Source organism: Thunnus thynnus, chromosome 23, assembly GCF_963924715.1.
Source record: "Thunnus thynnus chromosome 23, fThuThy2.1, whole genome shotgun sequence".
NCBI lineage: Eukaryota > Metazoa > Chordata > Actinopteri > Scombriformes > Scombridae > Thunnus > Thunnus thynnus.
The window spans coordinates 14,430,488-14,449,230 of NC_089539.1; the positions used below are offsets into that span (position 1 = coordinate 14,430,488).

At 39.9% G+C, this 18,743-nt stretch overlaps 2 protein-coding genes across 7 annotated transcripts in view; one reads left to right on the forward strand and one right to left on the reverse strand.

The window, feature by feature from the left end:
- Positions 1–1,630: 1,630 nt before the first annotated feature.
- On the reverse strand, positions 1,631–15,161 carry dcp1b (decapping mRNA 1B). The gene is made up of 11 exons (XM_067581250.1): positions 14,746–15,161; positions 14,141–14,181; positions 13,720–13,847; positions 7,236–7,302; positions 6,773–6,995; positions 6,537–6,635; positions 5,613–6,342; positions 5,385–5,435; positions 4,915–5,132; positions 4,424–4,636; positions 1,631–4,258 (listed from the first exon to the last, which is right to left on the reverse strand). Exons 1-11 carry the CDS (start codon positions 14,902–14,904, stop codon positions 4,181–4,183), a joined length of 2,007 nt encoding a protein of 668 aa, XP_067437351.1. The 5' UTR covers positions 14,905–15,161; the 3' UTR covers positions 1,631–4,180.
- Positions 9,768–18,743, forward strand: part of cacna1c (calcium channel, voltage-dependent, L type, alpha 1C subunit) — a 214,674-nt gene continuing 205,698 nt past the window's right edge. For all 6 annotated transcript variants that reach the window (XM_067581243.1, XM_067581246.1, XM_067581247.1 and 3 more), the window contains exon 1: positions 9,768–11,202. In XM_067581243.1, the coding sequence (XP_067437344.1) occupies positions 11,079–11,202 (124 nt within the window). In that variant the 5' untranslated portion in view covers positions 9,768–11,078. The remainder of the gene's footprint in view (positions 11,203–18,743) is intronic.

Genomic DNA, 18,743 nt, shown 5'->3' on the forward strand with positions numbered 1-18,743 from the left:
GATAATTGTAATAATAACAGTATGAAGTTGCTATGGCATTCTCAAATATACATTTTTGTCTGTCTTCTTTGTATAACAGCATGTGCTACTGTAATGTTAATTACGATGTATGACACCATGACGTTGGCCTCGGACAGGAAGCAGGAAGGAAGGAAGGGACGGAGGGAGAGGCAGCCAAATTGCCCCCCCACTACAACAAAAAAGGGGGCAGTAGACTGACTGGCCTCCGATCACTTCACACTGTTTCCTACCAGTTTTCCCAGCTGTTATTAGGGAGCCATTAACAGCACTGATGACAACAACACTAATTAATAAAAACGTGCTTACTGAAATAGAGTTTGTCATGCACAGAAAACCAAGAACCATGTTATCTGTCCATTTTACTCACAATGAGAAGAAAACATGAAGCAAACAATTGGCTGAAGTAGAAAAAAAAAACAAGTAAAAACAACAGATAAAAATGTGATTATTTCTATTATTTTATTACATAACTGTTCCCAAAGGGTCAAGAATGAGCTTCTGTGCTCCAACGTCTTTCTTAGTGGAATATTTGTTGAAGACATTCTGTAGTTTTCATCAGAATATTAATAAGTGAGGAAAAGTAGATCAAAATAAAAAGGATACACACATTTCTTGCATTGGTGTTGCCACAATGTCTGTAGTAAAGGCAGTTTTGTAGTGATTGAAGAAAGTTTTAAGCACATAGATGATCTGTGTGGATCTTTTCAGTGATGACGCAGTGATGTCAGTCCCAAAGATTTAATTTCAAAGACTGATTAATAACAAAATAATTCAATACATTTCCCTAACTTATACCCAGACTTCTTACAAATTAGATTCCTTTCCTCCACTTTGCTGTTTTTTCGTTCTCTTTTGTTTGATTTGTAGCTGGGAGGGGTTCAGTGCTTTGCTCACAGACACTTTTGAAACAGCAGTTGAGAAGACTAAACACAAGGTCCATTTAGTTGTTCTGTTGCTTTCAATCCTATCACTTTCTATCTTATCCTATCTTTGAGCACTTCAAGGACTTCTCATCCATACTGAGGTTTAAAAGGAAACAGGAAAAAACTCTCACCACAAGGTCCATTTAGTCGCTGCTTCATCTGCTGAGGAAGATCATGTGATTTGATCGACAAAAGCTACTAAATGGTGCATTGAGTTTGTTGTCTCAGCTGGGTAGAAAATGTTTTCTAAGGCTATCAGGTCGCCTGCCCTCTCCTCTTTAATTCTGTAACAAATGTGAAAGCTCCATCTTCTGTCAATTTAACACCTAAGTGTCAGCACTCGGCTTCATGGTCTGTGCTGTGTGCTCAGTCAAGTGCAACAAACACAGGGAGCAATTTAATATTGGAAAAACTAATGTTGTATAAAGACTATTGGAGTTAATTGGGCAAGGTCTTTCAATACTGCTGGGTGTGTAAAAACTAGTTGATTAATCGCTGTTGAGATTATGTTACACTATTGATTCTGGCACAAAAAACAGCACAATGATGTGACATTAAAGCAATAATGAGTGTACCTTACCTATGATCAGCGCTACTTGCGACTGCATACATCTTGAAAAATAATGCCAATCATAAAACCATTCAGCCATGCAAATCCATACGAGGAAACAGAAAACACAGTCGGAGGCAGTTTGAGAAGATTTAATATCCAATTAAAATATATTCCAGTTTATGCAAGAGCAAAACATTCCCGACAAAAAGAAATTAAACTTGTGTAGAAATGTTTCCATTAACATTCCAATGTCTGATAATATTTTTAAATGACAATGCATTTTTTTTTTTAAAAAAGGATTATGGATGATATCTTTTGAATTAGAAGTAAAAAAAAAAAACAGCAAATAACTGTAGATGCGTTGTATAACAATGAATGATAATCTATATTTTAGCTGTACATTTAACTGTAACATTACATGCTGGTTATTTACACTGTGAGAACGATACATTTTGCTTCTTGAGTACAAAAATAGGAAAAAAATATTCTGTTTTTCTCTGAAATGTATTTTCTGCTGTTTTTGTGTTCTCTCAGGCAGCTACTGTAAAGACTGGGTCTGTATGAGTGTAGCACATGAGCTAAACACAAGCTGCAAACCCTGATTCTGACAAAATTAAACACTTTACAGACTGACTTCTCTGTTGTACTGAGGGTGAAAGGGCTTTTTATACAGAACATGTAGCATGACAGTGTCTTGGAAATGTGCTGCATCCTGGCTTAGAAAAACACCTGTGAAGTCTGAATCAGAAAGATTTATGTGCCTTCTTTGTTGCCTTTTTTAAAAATCTCTATTTAACCAAGCCATCATTTACTCAACTGGATTCACCATCAATAAAACTTGTCATATAATCATTCACTTGAAGACAAAGTGTCTGATCAATACATTGTCTTACCTGAGGGGGATTTGTGTAAATTGTTTTGTTTGGCAGGGAGAATATTCAGGAACTGTGACATGAATACAAAATCATTACATTTTCTATTACAACAGCAGCTCTGCCAGAAAAAAAGTGGGCTAAACAGCTATGTTTCAGTGGGATAAACCGTTGTCAATAGTTTTACTTTACTGTAAATCATGAAATCCCTTTTGATGATCAGAAAAAAAAATCCTGACTGGAATATTTAACCTTTAAAGCTGTTCAATGATATCCACTGTCAATTTGCCACTAAGTAAAAACACAGGTCCACCTCTGAACTAGCTCTCTGTGAGGTAGTGCAGGTTGACAATCTCCTGTAGTTTCCTTGTTTTTTCAAGTTGGATGGATACCATGTCATTTTGAATTCTTTATAATAAAAAAAATATCCAAAAATGGCAGAAAAAGACCAACAAAGCACTACTAAATGTAAAAAGTGCTGTGGAAGAAACTGTTTTTCTCTCTTAAAGGACCAGTGTGTAAGATTTAGTGGAATCTATTGGCAGAAATGGAATATAACATTCATAAGTATGTTTTCATTAGTGTATATACACCTGAAACTAAGAATCACTTTGTTTTCGTTACCTTAGAATGAGCCCTTTATATCTACATAGGGGTCCTCTTCCACGGAGCCCACCATGTTTCTACAGTGGCCCAGAACAAACAAACCAGGGAGGTTATCAGTTGGTTGCAATCTGCAATCTCACCGCTAGATGTCCCTAAATCCTACACACTGGTCCTTTAAAACACAGACACACTTATGTGGCTTGAAAAGCCGCCAGTTAGCATAGTTAGCATTACATATTAAAAATAAGAGAATATACTGTAGCCTGCTGCAGGCTAACTCATCCTTGTGAACAACTTGCATCCGTTTCATGTTGACAAGCCTCGTCGCAACATTCAGTTAACTAAAATACAGACCAAAGAAAAAAGACAATTTCAAAATGACAAGGTATCATTTCAATCATTTTAAAAGCATTTGGATAGTAAAATATACTTACTTATAAATTCTTTCGTAAGCAAATTAATAAGAACTTAATTTAAAAGAACTGTCTATTTTAAATCCAACACATTCCGACAACATTCAAACATACTTTTCCAAATGTACAGAAAACAAAACATGTTTAACATGTTTTACATTTCATTTTATAAATCAAGCCAGTTTGAGCACGTCTTTCATCACTAGTTCTTAGACTAGGAAGACTTTTTTTGTTTGTTAAAGCCCAGTGGGCTCGCTGGTGTTTGACAATTGTGAAGGAGCAAATAAAACTAATTAAAAATCAAATAAAATGCTACATGGCTACACTTGGTGAAAGCAAATAGTGCAGGTTACTACTAAATTCAAACTACTTGGAAAAGCATATTTTGTCTTCACTGACAGCGAACTAGAATATACTGTGGGCTAGATTTTCACCTTAACTACAGGTAAAGTCAAGACTGTATGATTGTGCCACATTCATTCCAAAAATAAGTGGTTATAAGTTCGAGAGATGGGACTAACAAGGGAGTCTAGGATAAGAGGACGTTGTTTCACAGGCTAAAAAAATACTGTAATTTTGATATGAGAACAAACACATTTAGAAGTTGTCATTACAGCTTTTTTTTTGCAACTAGAGAAACCTGGTTTAAAGTGAAAACAGTCAGGCTGACTGGCTGTGGTCTAAGTCTGTGGGGAGATTCCGAGGAGGAAGTGGCACATCCATATTAGGTGTAAGAATGAGACTCGCTGCTCTGGAGAGGGTGTATGCATAGACAGAGGGTGTGAAGAGTCATCAGTACTTGCTGCTGGAGTTGTTAGTAAAGCGGCTGATGTAAGCTTCATAGATGGTGTCCAGGAATGAGCTGTCAGTCTGAAATACATCGCAGAGAACATCACATATTATATTAATGACACAAGCTGCAACTGGGTAGACTGCCCATTCCATGTCTGGCATTTTTAAATGTCACAATATAAGCCACCTCTGACTGTCTGTCATGTTTTATCTACATGTTTTAGTATTTGTTATTAATTTTACCTGGACCAGATGCAGCAGGGTGGCTTGGAGCTGGCTTTTGGACAGAACTCGGATCTCCTTCTGCAGCGGGGGTCTGGACAGGGTTGAGGGGGCAGGGCTGCTGTCCTGGGCAACCACTGACAACCCGCCACTAGACTTTGAGTGAATGAATACGCTGGGAGAGAGGAGCAGGGTTGGGGCCACGGTGGCTGGTATTCGCTGGGGGGAGATGACCTTGACAGGCAAGATAGTTATTAGTACTCCTTCAAAGCTGTTCACAGTATTTAGGGATGAGTGTCAACACTTTTGTTATGTCTATATTCATGCACACTTCTGATTTGATTTTTCCCACAACAAAAAATACAAATACCATATTACTTTACAACTCTATAAGAGATCAATAGCTATTATTTATTATCTATTTTTCATCAGATTCAGCACCATAACAATGAAAAGGAATACAAATAGTAAAGGAGTCAAATGCCACTGCTAACAGTGTACACAATGCTTACTTGAAACTGCAGTGCAGCTTTTTGACCTGCTGTGGTCTGGTTTGGGCCTAAAGTTGAGCCAGCACCTTCATTTTGAGTGGGCCCCAGGAATCGAGGGGCCAGCACTGGGCCGAGCCGAGGGGAATCATGGGAAGCCAGGTTTTGTTCTTGCTGGACCAGCTGGAGCTTTTGGAGGAGTTCGTGGGGTGACACCACACCAGGCATCTGGGAAGACAGACCTAACGAGACAGAATGAGGGACCCGATGATTAGAACTATTTTATATGGACTGTAAAACCAAAACAATAACCTGAGAGAAGCTCAAACGCTCCCTAGAGCTGAGAGAGAGGAAGTGTAGTCTGGTGATAATTCTCTGTGGGTCATTACGAGCAAATCCTCTCATATACAAATCATCATGTGATCCGTTGACAATATTAGGATACTGATTACAGCTGCTGTAAGCATTTTCAGGTATAGTAACGTGTTTCGTACCTTGTGTAGGATGAAGACCTTGGTCATTGGACACCTGAGATGGCAGCAAACCTGGCACAGCAGAGGAAAACATAATTTATTGACTGATGGAATAGCTATTTCTTCTAATTACAATATATTTATGATTATGATTTATATAATACAACTCTTTTTACATATTAGTGGAAAGGTGTATGTGGGACACTTGTAGTTTTTGGCATCATACTGATAGCATAAAAAATTACCCACCTGTTCCCTGTGCGGTTGAAGCTGATTGGCTGTGCTGGGCTTCTGGTTGAGGCTTAGGTAGGCTGAAAAACAGCTGCTGACTTTGTTGCGCTTGAAGGTGGGAACATAACACAGAATCCACTATTATGGGCTGGGCGGAGAGAAGGGGGTTCTGCTGCAGAGGAGGGGGGATGGAGCAACAAGGAGGAGCAACAGAGAAGGAGGTGGAGGTGGGAGGAGGTGGCTGGGTTTGGAAAAGTCTCTTGATTGGGTCGGGTTGAAGCTGTTGCTGTTGATGGTGATGATGACGGTGCTGTTGGTGATGGTAAAGATGATGATGGTGGTGGTGATGCTCCAGGGGCACCCCGTTGTCACACAGCCTGTTCTCCGGGGACTCAGACACAGTCTGAAGGACTCCTCCGATCCCCCCGGCGTCTCTCTGTACTGGCATGAGCTTCTGGATGGCTGGGCAGTGCTGCTGCTGGTTCTGCTGTTGCTGATGGGCAGCAGTGGAACTCTGCAGCACGCCCCCGACAACATCTGAACACCCAGATGCCACACTTCGGCCAGATCCCAATGTGGTATCGTAGGTCAGCGTGCGGGCAACAGGTGGGCGGACCACTTTCCCTGTTGATGACCCTGTCCCAGAGGCAGCCAATGGAGAGACTGGCTCAGGTTTGGGTGAGTGGAGATGTTGAGAGCCGAACAGAGTGGCCAGAGAGAGAGACTTGGGCTCAGCACCTTCACTGTCCTGAAAGGAACAATCAGAGAAGAGAGAGGGAAGGAGAGCAGCAAGTATGAGAAGACAGAACAAGGGGAACCAACTATGTTGCAGTTAATTCTGAAGTATTTTTAAACAAATCAGGCTAACTGCAAATGTCTTTAAAGGCCAATGTACTGAATAAAACACTGGACTTAAATAGGAAGTGGGTGTGGGTGTTTTACCTGAGTGCTCGGTTTAACAGGTATTGGTTTGATCAGGTTGGGGTTTCCGTAAAGAACGCTGCTGCCGCCAATCTCCTTTGGCTCTGAAGTAGACTTCTCCTGAGTAGAGACATAAAGGGAGAGAACAAAACAGAGAAATGTGAAGCAAGGAAATGAGATAGAGAGGGAGACAATAAGTGACTTTTTTATTATATTTCCCCCCCAAAAAAGCCTTCAGGATCTTTGGTATGTCCTACCTTGTCATACTCTGTGTGTGCTTTGGTCAGCATCTGGATGATATCTACTGCCTTCCCTTCACTTCCTCCTCCTCCTCCTCCTCCTCCTCCTCCTCCTCCGCCTCCTACTCTTCCTCCTCCTCCTCCTCTTACTACTCCTCCTCCTCCTCCTCCTCCTCCTCCTCCTGCTGGGGACAGCCAACCACCCTGAGACTGAGCCAGGACCTGCTCCTGCTGAGTCAAACTGCGCACAAACAATATTCCATGTAACTACACCCACGTTTTTTCAGAAATTTGTGCAAATCATAGTGACAAGCTGTAAAGTGAAGTACATATTTCCAGTTAAAACTATTACTTTATCTTTAAACCTATAAATCCCAGATGCAGAACCGTTAATGTCCACAAGTACTCTCTGTCATGTCATTGAATATGCGTTTTCTTTAAGTACTATATAAATAGAGCTCACAGTTATGCAAGTACTTACATTTTCATCCTCTGGGCAATGCGTTGACAGTCCTGCTTATCGTAGAACCAAATCCCATGGATAACCACTGGAGGAGTGGAGAAGAGGGGGACAGAAAGGGATTGGGGGCAGGGTGAGAAATAGAAGTGAACTTTTGAACATGTTTCATAAACAAAGATTGCAACAGAGGTCTTGGTCTACAGTAATGTCCCAGTCGATGCTATAAATCAAGTTAGCTGGTAAAATAATGACAGTGCTAATGAAAGAAGTAATTCTGAGACACTCCAGCCACTAAGGTCAACAGACAACAAAATGAGCTTACTGACCTGCCATACTCCTACAATCAAATGAATGCACAGCAATGCTGCAGCGCAATTCTGCTGCTATGACATCAGTGCCCAACAGACATGTAAACGGTTTATTATTAGCCCCGCTGGATCTAAAACCAGGGTTTAAAATGAGTCATTTCCCAGCCAGGCCAATGGGAAAAGTAGCCAGTAGTGACATTATACAGTGAAACATGGGCCCCCGGGGTCTCCTGAACTACATAAACATGATCAACAAGGGAGGAAAAAGGCAACACTAACACACATTTGTCATAGGATTACACAGCAGTAAGTTAGTAGGTTGCTTTACATTACACAGTGAGTGACTCATTTCACTGTTATCATTTGAATTTCCCCCTAAAAGCATATTGAAAGAACTAGTATTGCAGAGCTGTAGCAGTCCTTTAACCATTTCATGCACTCAAACAAGACTTGGAGTGGAACTGTGTGACAATGTTCAATACAATACCAATAAGACACTTGAATTGCAGAACCAATACTAAAACTAGGGCTGCAACTAATGATTGTTTTCAATATCAATTAATTTGCTAATTATAAACTCAATTAATTCATTCATCGTTTCATCTATAAAATGTTAGAAAATAATTAAAATGCTTATCACAATGTCCCGATCCAAAAGAGACATATTGAAATGTCTTGTTTTGTTTGACCAACAGCTTAAAAAAAAGTTTACAAAAATAAACAACAGAAAAAGCAACAAATCCTCACGTTTTAGAAGCTGGAACCACCAAATTTTTGTCATTTTTTGTTCAGACAACTTAAATGATTAATCAATTATCAAAATGTCAATTGTCCAATCAATTAATCAACAAATCCTTTAAGTTCTAACTTAAACAAAATAATACCTCACCTTTTTGAGAAATGCAAATATATTTCTACAAAACTTTTTTATCCCTTTAAGAAAAAAAGCGAGACTTGTCAAATATTATATTTGTTCTACATTTAAGCAGCCATAATTTTCATCAGAAACTGTCTGATCACAGATAAAGACTACAGAGGAGTGCAAATCTAAGTGAGATTTCAGAATGTATCAAAATGTTTTGAGGTTTGATACCAAGACAGCTCTAAAAGACAGTAAGACATCATCTGACACCTCAACACACACACACAGAGAAAAGATAAGACCGATGCTCAAAAAAGAAAAGTGATAAAGACACGAGAAAGTTTTTACAAAAGGAGGGAAAAAAACACTTATGAATGAAGTGGAGAGGCAGGACTTAAAGCAAGACGGGAAAGAGGGTGAAGGGTAGAAACAGAGTGCAAAGTGAGGTCTAAATAGTGCACAGCGTTACCACCATAGTCCTATCAGAGACACACAAACCCACACGTTCATACACAAACAGGCATATACACACACAAATACTTGGCTACAAGCCACTGAGGTCAGTAATGATGCAGGGAATAGACAGAGAGGGAGAGGCAGAGACACATACAGTACGAACACACACACAAACACAGAGAGTTCAGATGAGCCTGGGAAAATCGGTCCTGTACCAAATAAGTAACTGCAGTGGGAGACTGTCTGGTGGAGCCAGAGCCACTTAGTGCTCACTAGGGATGAGACTGTTTGAAGGAGACAGAGAGACAAACAGTCGAAGTCAGAGAGCTGGAAAAATTGAAGGGGGAAAAATGAATGAGAAGGATAAGATATAAGAAGAAGTGAGGTGTGTGTGTGTGAGAGGAGATTATGAACAAGTCCATCGGAAAAGAAAATTCAAAGAGCTCTTCAGGTGTCAGAACACAGAGACTGAGCTTTGTCGGTGAATGAAAAATCTTCAACGGAAGAGACGGCTGGACAAGAAACGGTCTCTCTGACCAGTATGCTGCCCTGGCTCAACCCCACAAAAAGAAAGATGCGGTAGAAGAAGAAAACGAAACACGAAGAGGACAAGATAAAATGCCTTCAAGGTGTTATTGATAGAGATTATCACAGCATCTGAATCTGTCTTGTTCTGCCAAAAGTCCCAACCTCAACAAGACAGAAAACCCCCAGAGAGAGCGAGTGTGTGTGTGTGTGTGTGTGTGAGAGAGAGAAAGAGAGAGAGAGAGAGGGTGGGAGGAGGACTACAATAAGTAGCACCAATGAAGAAGTGAGTGGTCACAAGGTTAAGCTTTAGAGAGATAGAAAAAAGAGAAAAGGGGCTCAAGTCAACAACACTGGAGACTGAGAGAAAAAGAGAGTGAGAGAGGAGAGAGAGAGAGAGAGGAGAGAGAGAGAGAGAGAGATAGAGAGAGAGAGAGGGGGGCATCTCCATTTTCTGAAAATAGCAGAAATCCTAACCAAGTGAACTGGGAACTCCACCGAACAGTCACATGGGCAGATAGCTTCACCAGGATCTGAGACCACTATGAGGAGTGATGACTTGAAAAGCGTGAGCGATGTCGATGTGTCGTTTCTGAATATAATGACCTATCATACGCGTTTCGGAAATTTCAATTATAACCGGTCCAGTAAAGTCTGTAAGTGATCCAGGACTTATGCTGTGTGGTCCTTTCAAATCCTCTGTGACAGCGTCAAATCAGCCAAACACGTGTGATGTCGGCTCTAGACCCACAGTAACTCTCTGACGGGACTCCAGTGGGATTTGGATGCTTTAAAAGACTTTTTTTTTTTTTTTTAATTTTCGTATGCTTTTTTCCATATATCTTCTGCTCTTCTTCTTCGTCTTTACTCCGTTGGGACTTTGCTGGTCAAAGACATTTTTTAGTTCAATCTGATTTACATGGTTTTGCTGAACTTGCATGGCAACACTGTATTCTATAAAAGGTTTAAATGTGCTTTGGCATTACAGTCACTGTTTGTAGCTGTAACCCAAACGACACTACTGGGACTTGTCTACTCAAAGACTACTTTTGATGGGTTTTTTTTTAGTTTTAGTATAGTTAGAAATCCAGACTTGTGTGTAAGCAGCACTGTTGCCCGAGATGGATTAGGTGTGCTTTTACCGCAGTATGTGATCAGCTTTGTGGCTAGAGCTCCCGGCATTAGTTATGACTAACAGTGTTGATATTCTTTCAGCCTGTATTTAGTTTGCTGGAAGTTTGTCATGTGTAGTTGCTCTAACTGTAACACGCATCCATACTTGTTGTCTGAGAAGAACCATCCCTTCTTCTGTTTGTAGGAATGGAATTGATGACATTAGAGGAAAGTATATTGAGATTTACACCTACTCTCATTTAAGAAGACATTACTATAATTGTTACAGCTTTATGCCTTCCTCCTAAGGCCTACATGCAGGTAGAATTCAACAGAGTGAGATATTTTACAAGTGACGTCCAGTTCTAAGGAAGCACAACTGCTGTGACTGGTGGATGAGCAAAGGACTTTTACACAGTGCTACATATACCAGTGGTTCACCATCCTTTGCTTCTGAGGAAGAAAATCTTACCAGAGGAACTGACTCATCACCTTTATTGAATTTTCTGCTGGAGAAGACGTTACTGGAACTGCGATTTGAAGTGCTAGAGAGACTCAACTACTACTAGACTACAAGATTACTGAGAGATTGGTGGAGCCATGCTGCGAGGCCTGTTTCAAAGGAAACCTAAACATGAGAGACTGGAGGAGGAACCAGAGGTCAGATTCAAAGGCCTGCTGGTGTCAGAGACAGAACTGGGATATACATATGTCCGACCAGGAGGTAAGACTATACACACCAGCTAAACTCACACCATCATCTGCATTAAACGTAATCCAAAATCAAAACAGGAGTATCGTAAATAAATCATAGGTGGTGTCAAGTAAAGTATAATCCAAAATCTGCATGAGTCAGAATCAATTATCGAAATGTCATTCACCAACACTACCAAGGTTAGGGGGTTGACTCCTGTGTAGATAAATGGGTCAACCGAAACACTGCAAGGTACTGGAGGTGCTTCTAGGGAGGAATGTAAAAAGCTTCCTATCGGTTTCTCTGCGCTGAGATGTTTGCCAGAGGAATAACGACTTGCTTCGCTGAATCTTTCCTTGTTCTGTGGTATATCTCCACTGTTTATTTTTAGCCCGGGGTGCCACTTTGTGCCAACTGCCATTCCAGGAAGTTACAGCAGCACTGAGAGCTACATGTTTGTCTAATGATAAGATTCCACGACCCCTCCGCGCAGAGGTCACTACACACTGGGACTGGCAGCATTACCAACAGCCTGAGGTCTAAATAGTCTGAGGGTTCAGATGTTAGCCAGTGAAAGAAACAACTTCACTGAGCTGAGCTGCATTCCTATTCATACAGTTTTCTGGAAAAGATCTCTCCACACAACACCATCATCAGCTAAACACTCAATGAATGTCACCTTACACTGCCAGTACTTGGGAGGCTTGACATTTTGAGGTCTCTCTCAGCATATGAGGCGCCACTTCTCTGATTATACACATACTGTTTTGTTAGCTTAACTCATACTTGTCACATACCTGCATGCTAGAAAATCCATTATGGGTCCTAGTAAATTACAGCAGCTACGTTGATAAAAATCAGTTTCATTATAACCATACTTCATCTCTCCTTATTTGGGTGTTTTATTATCCGTCTTCAATCAGTGTAATCAGCTGCAGCCACTGACTATTAGGTTTGCTATGTACCCAACCTCTCTTTACTAACATAACTCCTGCTCATATTTCCTTTTTATCAGAGGAAATAGTCATGAACTGTGAGATTACTGGTTTTATGGGTTTTTAAAATTCTTTCCTGACCAGGACAAGCTGCTCACTTCAAATGTATTCCCCGTACTGATGCTCTGACCACATCCGTGAACGTGGTATAAAAAGGTATAAAGAGGTCAAAAGGGAAAGTTTATGTCACACACATAATTTCACTGATCCTTCAGGATGTTTAATACTGGCTGTGTTGAATAAGTGTCAGTAAGAGTAATGAAGTACTACAGTGAGGGGATCAAAGACGGCGTAAGGAATCCACTGGTATCTAAACACAGCATTCCACCTGCCTCTTACTGAGCCTGATGGAGAGTGTGAGATGGAGGGAGGTCTATGTGTGTCAGCGGCTCCTGAGTGACTGTGTGTGTATATGTGTTTATATTATCAGTAACTGTTGTGGTGTATCTAATCTCTGCTGGCTGGTTGTGTAGTGCTGTCAGGCTCTTGTCCCAAAGGTACACTCTGTAAAGTGTGTGAGTGTGTGTGTGTTTGTGAGCCAGATGTAGGTCTCAGAGGGAGACGGGTTGATGAAACTGAAGACACCAGAATGCCTCTCCTCCTTACTGTATATGGAGCTACTGGTTCTTGCTAAAATGAACAGCATGCTATTTACTTTGTTCAATTGCTGCCCAAATGTCCCTCTCTCTCTATCTGCTTATGTAACTGCCTCTTTGTTGTCATTACAATGTTATCCAGCCATCATATTGATATCAGATCTTCAAAATCACATGAATGTGGTCAGGTATGGATTCTGTAGTGTGACATGTCAAAAGCTGATGAATAGACATGAATATTTTGAATTAGATCTACAAGAATTGATGAAAATAAGAAGCAGAGCTCTTTTCTATTTTGCACCGTCTATATAAATGACTTCCTCATTCTTTTTCACTACCTACTTCTATGGTACACAGTACAGCAACATACTAAAGACTCTCTTTTTGGCATCAGCCTGCATTTTTGTCTATGTTTCTTCTGGTTAGACTGTTTTCCTCCCCGTCTCTCTTGTTTTCTCTCTTTTCCTGTTTATCTTTGACTCTGTCTTTTAATAAGTCTGTCTCACTGTGTCTGACAGCTACTTGTAAAACTATTCAGACTCTTAAAATTATTTAGTCTAGGAGTATCTACTCCCAGTATCTCAGCCATCTACGTCTGTACAGTCTTCTACCAAGTGACTGTTTGTTCTCTAATTCTAGTGTTACTAATCCCTGCATAAACAAGGTTTTTCACATTTAAAAAAAATCTGTTGCAAATTTAATTTAGTAAGCAACACTAGAAGTGGCTGGGCAGTAAAACTGTCAGCTAAGATATATCACTCTGCCGCTGATAGTTATGATTCAATAAATATCACACTAAAACTAGGACTTTAGTATGTGCACGGACACATACCTTGTACATACTCAACAGATGCTGAGGTGTTTGGAACAAAATGTGTCAGAGGTCGTCAACAATAATTAATAACAGGCAGACATAAGAAGTGTGTCTGTGTGCATCTGTGTGTTTTTCTCCTTACGTCGTGCATTGCGATAAAGCAGGAAAGGGTCCTGGAGTTGGAAGTCCAAGTCTTTGGTGATCGGCTCTGTCAGGTTCTCCATGCTGAGTCTGTTCATAATGGTGAAACCATGTCTGGGAGATGCCAGCCTGAAATGCAAAAAATGAGTCATATGAGCCACTTCAGCTATGTAATATCCTGTGTCATGGTATATTTCAAAGAAAGACAGGCTAAAAAGTAGAATATTAAAGTAAGGTAAAGAAATTCTTTACCACAAGAGAATGGAAAAACCTTATACAGCCTATTCACATTCATCAAAGCTGTAGTTTGAATAAGCCTGTTAGAGAGCTTTACTGGATTTCTCACCTATCATATTATACTATCATTATTAAACCACATGGGCATTAAAAATCGTAACAAACTCCTGCAACAACTTGATTACCTTGTGTAGATAAAAAGGGTACCTTCCACCTCCGTTTTCTCCTGAAAGACACACAAAATAACAGCAAAAACCAAAGTAAGAAAGCAAGAATGAAAGCATGTAGTAATTGGTCAGCATCCTCTCTTTCAGGATTAATTGTTGTATTGTGTCATGCTGCACTTTTGTGTAAAACATGTTATTATCTGTTGTAAGGTTAGACTGGCCACACGCACACAAGCCAAATCATGTTCCCTGATATTTTCATAAAATAAACCCTCCCAAAAATTATGTATAAAACGAAACAACTTTCTGAAATTTGACTGTCTCCCGAGGAGCCCAGATGGAGAAGAATGTGTTGATATGAACTGTATGAAGCTAACTTACGTGGTACAAGTTATCTCTATATTATCTTGAAGTATAATATTCTATGGAATCATATAATAAAGAAATTACACGTTTCCATTGTTATGAAAAATAATAATTTAGACCGTAAACCACCATATCTATCTACGCTAATTTACAACTACAACTGTTGTAGTTAAATCTGTGTAATGCGCGCCTACCGGGGAGGAAGACGAAGCTAAGCTATGTTAGCACAGGATACCCTTAACCAAGTTCAGGCTTACCCACTCATTTGTCCTGTTGTTGTAAGTATACAGAGCGACTTGGCTTGCCACGTCTACAATGTTATTGATGTATGGGTCTTGTCGCTGCAGAGCAGCCAGACTTATGTCCAGTCCTTTAGCGGCGAGGCAGCTGCTGCTACCTGCAGAAGTCGCTGTCATTGTTCCCTATGGAGAAGTTAGCTCGCTACTTAGCTTCAGCAGCTAACGAGTCACAGGAAGAAGAGATAAAAACATAAACTATCAACAAGGGTAAAAAGACAGTTAAACCGAATACAACACAGCAGCCTGTTTGGTCAAAGACGACTGGCAAATCAAAAAAATTAAAGAGTTATCGAGCTCTAACTGCCAGGAGTGAGTTTGTCAACGGCCATGTTTAATCAGAGAGATGTAAACAAGCAGACATGACTGGTTGAGCAGCAGGAGCTGAGATATCAGCCTTATCAATCAACTTGGAAAAATCGATGAGGATATTTTACAGCAAGCGGCAGGAATTTTCAGTATAAATATGGTAAAACTATAAGTTATATCGGCAGTTGCAACTTTATTTAAATTACATTTTTTAATTTGATTGCTTTTATCGCCATTACTTTGAGTATTTATTTTGTTTTTTGTATTTCAGCTTTTCCCATTTACACAAATATGATGATGGGCTGAAATTCTTCCCATACAAATAAGCATATGATGTCTCTTTTTGTCATTCACCCCTGTACATATTTGACTACACTGATGCCGATTGATGTTTCCCAATACACAGTTACATTCCCTCTTAAAGGCGCTAGGGGGCGTTAAAGTTATGGATAAAACACAACCACCCCTGATCTATGTATTTACTGCATTTACTAAGTTGGAGTTGAAAGCCAGAACAAAGATGCTTATGTGTGTTTATAGGGATCTCTCATATGTTGAGTTTTGTGACACAAACTCCCAGTTGAAAAAACATACAAATATTCTTCTTTTTGATGTTTTTAATAGGGTCTATCTTTGTGCAATGACAAGAGAATCACTGGTATTTACATTTGAGGTAAAAGTTCCTTTAAAAAAACAACTCAAACCCACCATTCAGGAAATATTTCTACTTTTATTTCTGCTGAAGCATATCCATTCTCATTTTCGTACATGAAAAAGACTATTACTATGATTTTATCAGTTTTGTGTGACTGCATGTCATTTTCCATCTATTTGGTAATGGGTGATAAAGGAGGGGGCACACAGGGAGCTGCGGCATTTTTGGGGTGGGAATTTACACAGTATAAAGTACCTTGTTTACGGGCCCAGTTAAGGTGATGTTTAGCACGGTGAAAAGTTCACAATGGCCAGGTAAAATTTTCAGCATGTGCAAAGCTTTAAAGTGGTAATGTTTTGATTTTCAACAAGGGTGCTGCTGTCCTCATAACGCTACTGTGCAAAGCCTTATTCTTCTTGTTCATAGCTTTATTCAAATACAGTATAATGCATCAGCTCCATTGTCCAAAAATGAGATATATCCTTCCTGTTCCTGAAAACTGATACACAAGTACGGGACAGAAACTGATACAGAAGCAGGAAACAGGAACAGGATATGTAGGTCTGTATGGTCTTGAAATCTATATCATCATCACACCATATCAGTCGGATCACCTGACAGTGAGTCCTCAGTTCTACATATCCTGCTCTATTGCAAGTGCCATTCATCACTTGAGGAGGGTACTTCAGAGCACCTCTTCAAGTTGGCATATGTAAACACTTTTTCATTCTATGTGTATTTATAATAGATTACACACTGTATAATCACTGAAGCAATAAGACTTACAACCATTGATAAAAATGATAAAGACATCACTATATCCCCTGTGTTTAACATTATATATATATATATACATTATGTACTCCTTCTTTCCTCTGCAGCATATACACTTGTTTTTAGTAATTAGATTTATACGCAACTGTCACAAGTTAGAGATGTACTACCGCTGATGTGCATCCATCAACAGCCATGTCAGAGTGCCCTTGACACAAAACAATGAACATCCAACTGCTCACTTAATTTAAGCAGCACTGGATAAAAAGCATCTGCTTGAAATGCTTGAAGCGCAAAAGTGCCACTATGCCACTGCTGTCCACAACTTCCTCTTCAATATGAATGAAGCAGCTACAAGTAACACCTGTCTCCCCATTTGCATGAAAATAGTTGCTTTGTAATGCAGTGTGGGGCCTATTTGTCTCTGGACAAGTATGTCTATTACTTTGTCAGAGTGGTAGTGAATGTGTTTCAGTGTATATATGTCTATTTGTCAGGGTGGTATCTACCTGTTTGTCAGAAGCCGTGTGTTTGTCAATGATAAGGCTAATGAGTTATCCATCAGCAAGTCAATATTGTCAATAACCATTCAGTCCAGAGATTGAGCACTTGACTCTGATTGGTGGGGATAGGAAAAGAGAAGCCGGTGATTGGCTCACAGGCAGAGAAGGTAATGGGATGTAGCCAGTGGGCAGCGTTGGTTAGGAATTGCTCTCTGGGATGGAAATTGTTATTTGTGTTGCCATGTTGAAAAAAAAATGTCCACCTGCTCAAACACCTGCACACATTTTAACAATAGACATACTGTACTATATAGACATACTTTTAATAGGTGACAGATCTTGAAAAAAGTTGATTCATTTTTTTGTCAGTTTCACTTATTTTAGATCATTCTTTTTAAGAAAATCCACTATCCTGTAACAAGTGAGACTTTCTGAAACAAAACAATATGTGTTTAATACAGAGTGTGCAAACAAGCAGGGGACTGTATAATTAGTGAGAAACTAATCTATAATTTCCATCGGGATGGCCATGGCCCTGAAGGTAAAGAGCTGTAGTGAATAGGTGATAGATGGTCTGCCCGGAGTGTTCATTCAGGGTGTTCAATCGACTCCAGGTGGAGACATTAGATACTTAATTTGGGTCCTCACCTGACACTGAATTAGTCCATATTCTCGTAAAAGTTTCAGACCCAAAACATTTTTCCACAATACTCTTTTTACTTTCACTTCTAGAAATATTAACACCAAGGAGAACAGACATAACCATCTGATGACGGTCTCTGAGCACTGGTCTTGTTCAATTTTTTCCCCTTTGCAAATATGAAAGTATCAAGCTAGATTTTCTAAAAATCATAAGATTTAAAGTGACTATGGTGGCTTTTGCAACCCGGTGCATGCTTTACTCTCTTGAGCAGATTATATTAGTCAGCATGTAACATTTAAGCCCTCATAGATGCTTTCACCAAGGAAAATGCCCAAATTGTGCTACAAGTGCTTGAGTACATGCTTGAGTGCATGAATCTATCAGGTTTTGGCTGTAGTTTTTTTTTTAAAGCAGTAGATTGACAGTCTAAAATGCAGGCCTCACATTGAAAAGCTGAATAAAGTAGCTCCCTCAATCATAAGGGGATTCCCCTTTGACTGACCAGCAGATTGTTGGTTTCCCACATGGGATACCTAACATCTGAGTGTTTGTCTGTACAGATATTCCCAGAGACCAGCTGAGCTTTAGAGTCACACACATACAAAGGGGTCGGGAACTACAAATATAGAACAGTCATAAATAGAGTTGATATTCCATGTGCAGGCTGGATTACAGAGGACAGTTCTGTGTGTGTGTGTGTGTCTGTGTCTGTGTGTCCCCTGGGCACTAGTGTCTGTTCCCACGACCTGCCCTCCATCCGTTCTTCCCTTTCTCAATCCTTCCTTCCGTCTATCACTGACTAGTGTAATCAAACACAGGCTGATTTGTTCTTTACTTGAGGATTTCCGTTTTCCATTTGCTACTTTATACCTCTACTCCGCCACATCACAGAGAGAAATATTCTATTTTTTACTCTGCATTTATCTGATAGCTATAGCTACTAGCTACTTTCGAAATGCATTATTAAAGATGAACCATTGGTTGTCAACATTCTGGGTTGTGGCCCCTTACAAAAGACACATTTCCCCTCTAAACTTCATTTCAACAACTTTTCTAGGCCCAGAGAGGTAAAAGT

What these genes read in the sequence shown, in the direction of transcription:
- dcp1b (XM_067581250.1), bottom strand. Translation starts at nt 14,904, where the DNA reads ATGACAGCGACTTCTGCAGGTAGCAGCAGCTGCCTCGCCGCTAAAGGA. An exon ending in ACCCTTTTTATCTACACAAG is followed by an intron (nt 13,848 to 14,140) that starts GTAATCAAGTTG and finishes TTTGCATTTCAG; the next exon opens with GCTGGCATCTCCCAGACATG. An exon ending in AGGTCTTCATCCTACACAAG is followed by an intron (nt 5,133 to 5,384) that starts GTACGAAACACG and finishes CTGTCTCGTTAG; the next exon opens with GTCTGTCTTCCCAGATGCCT.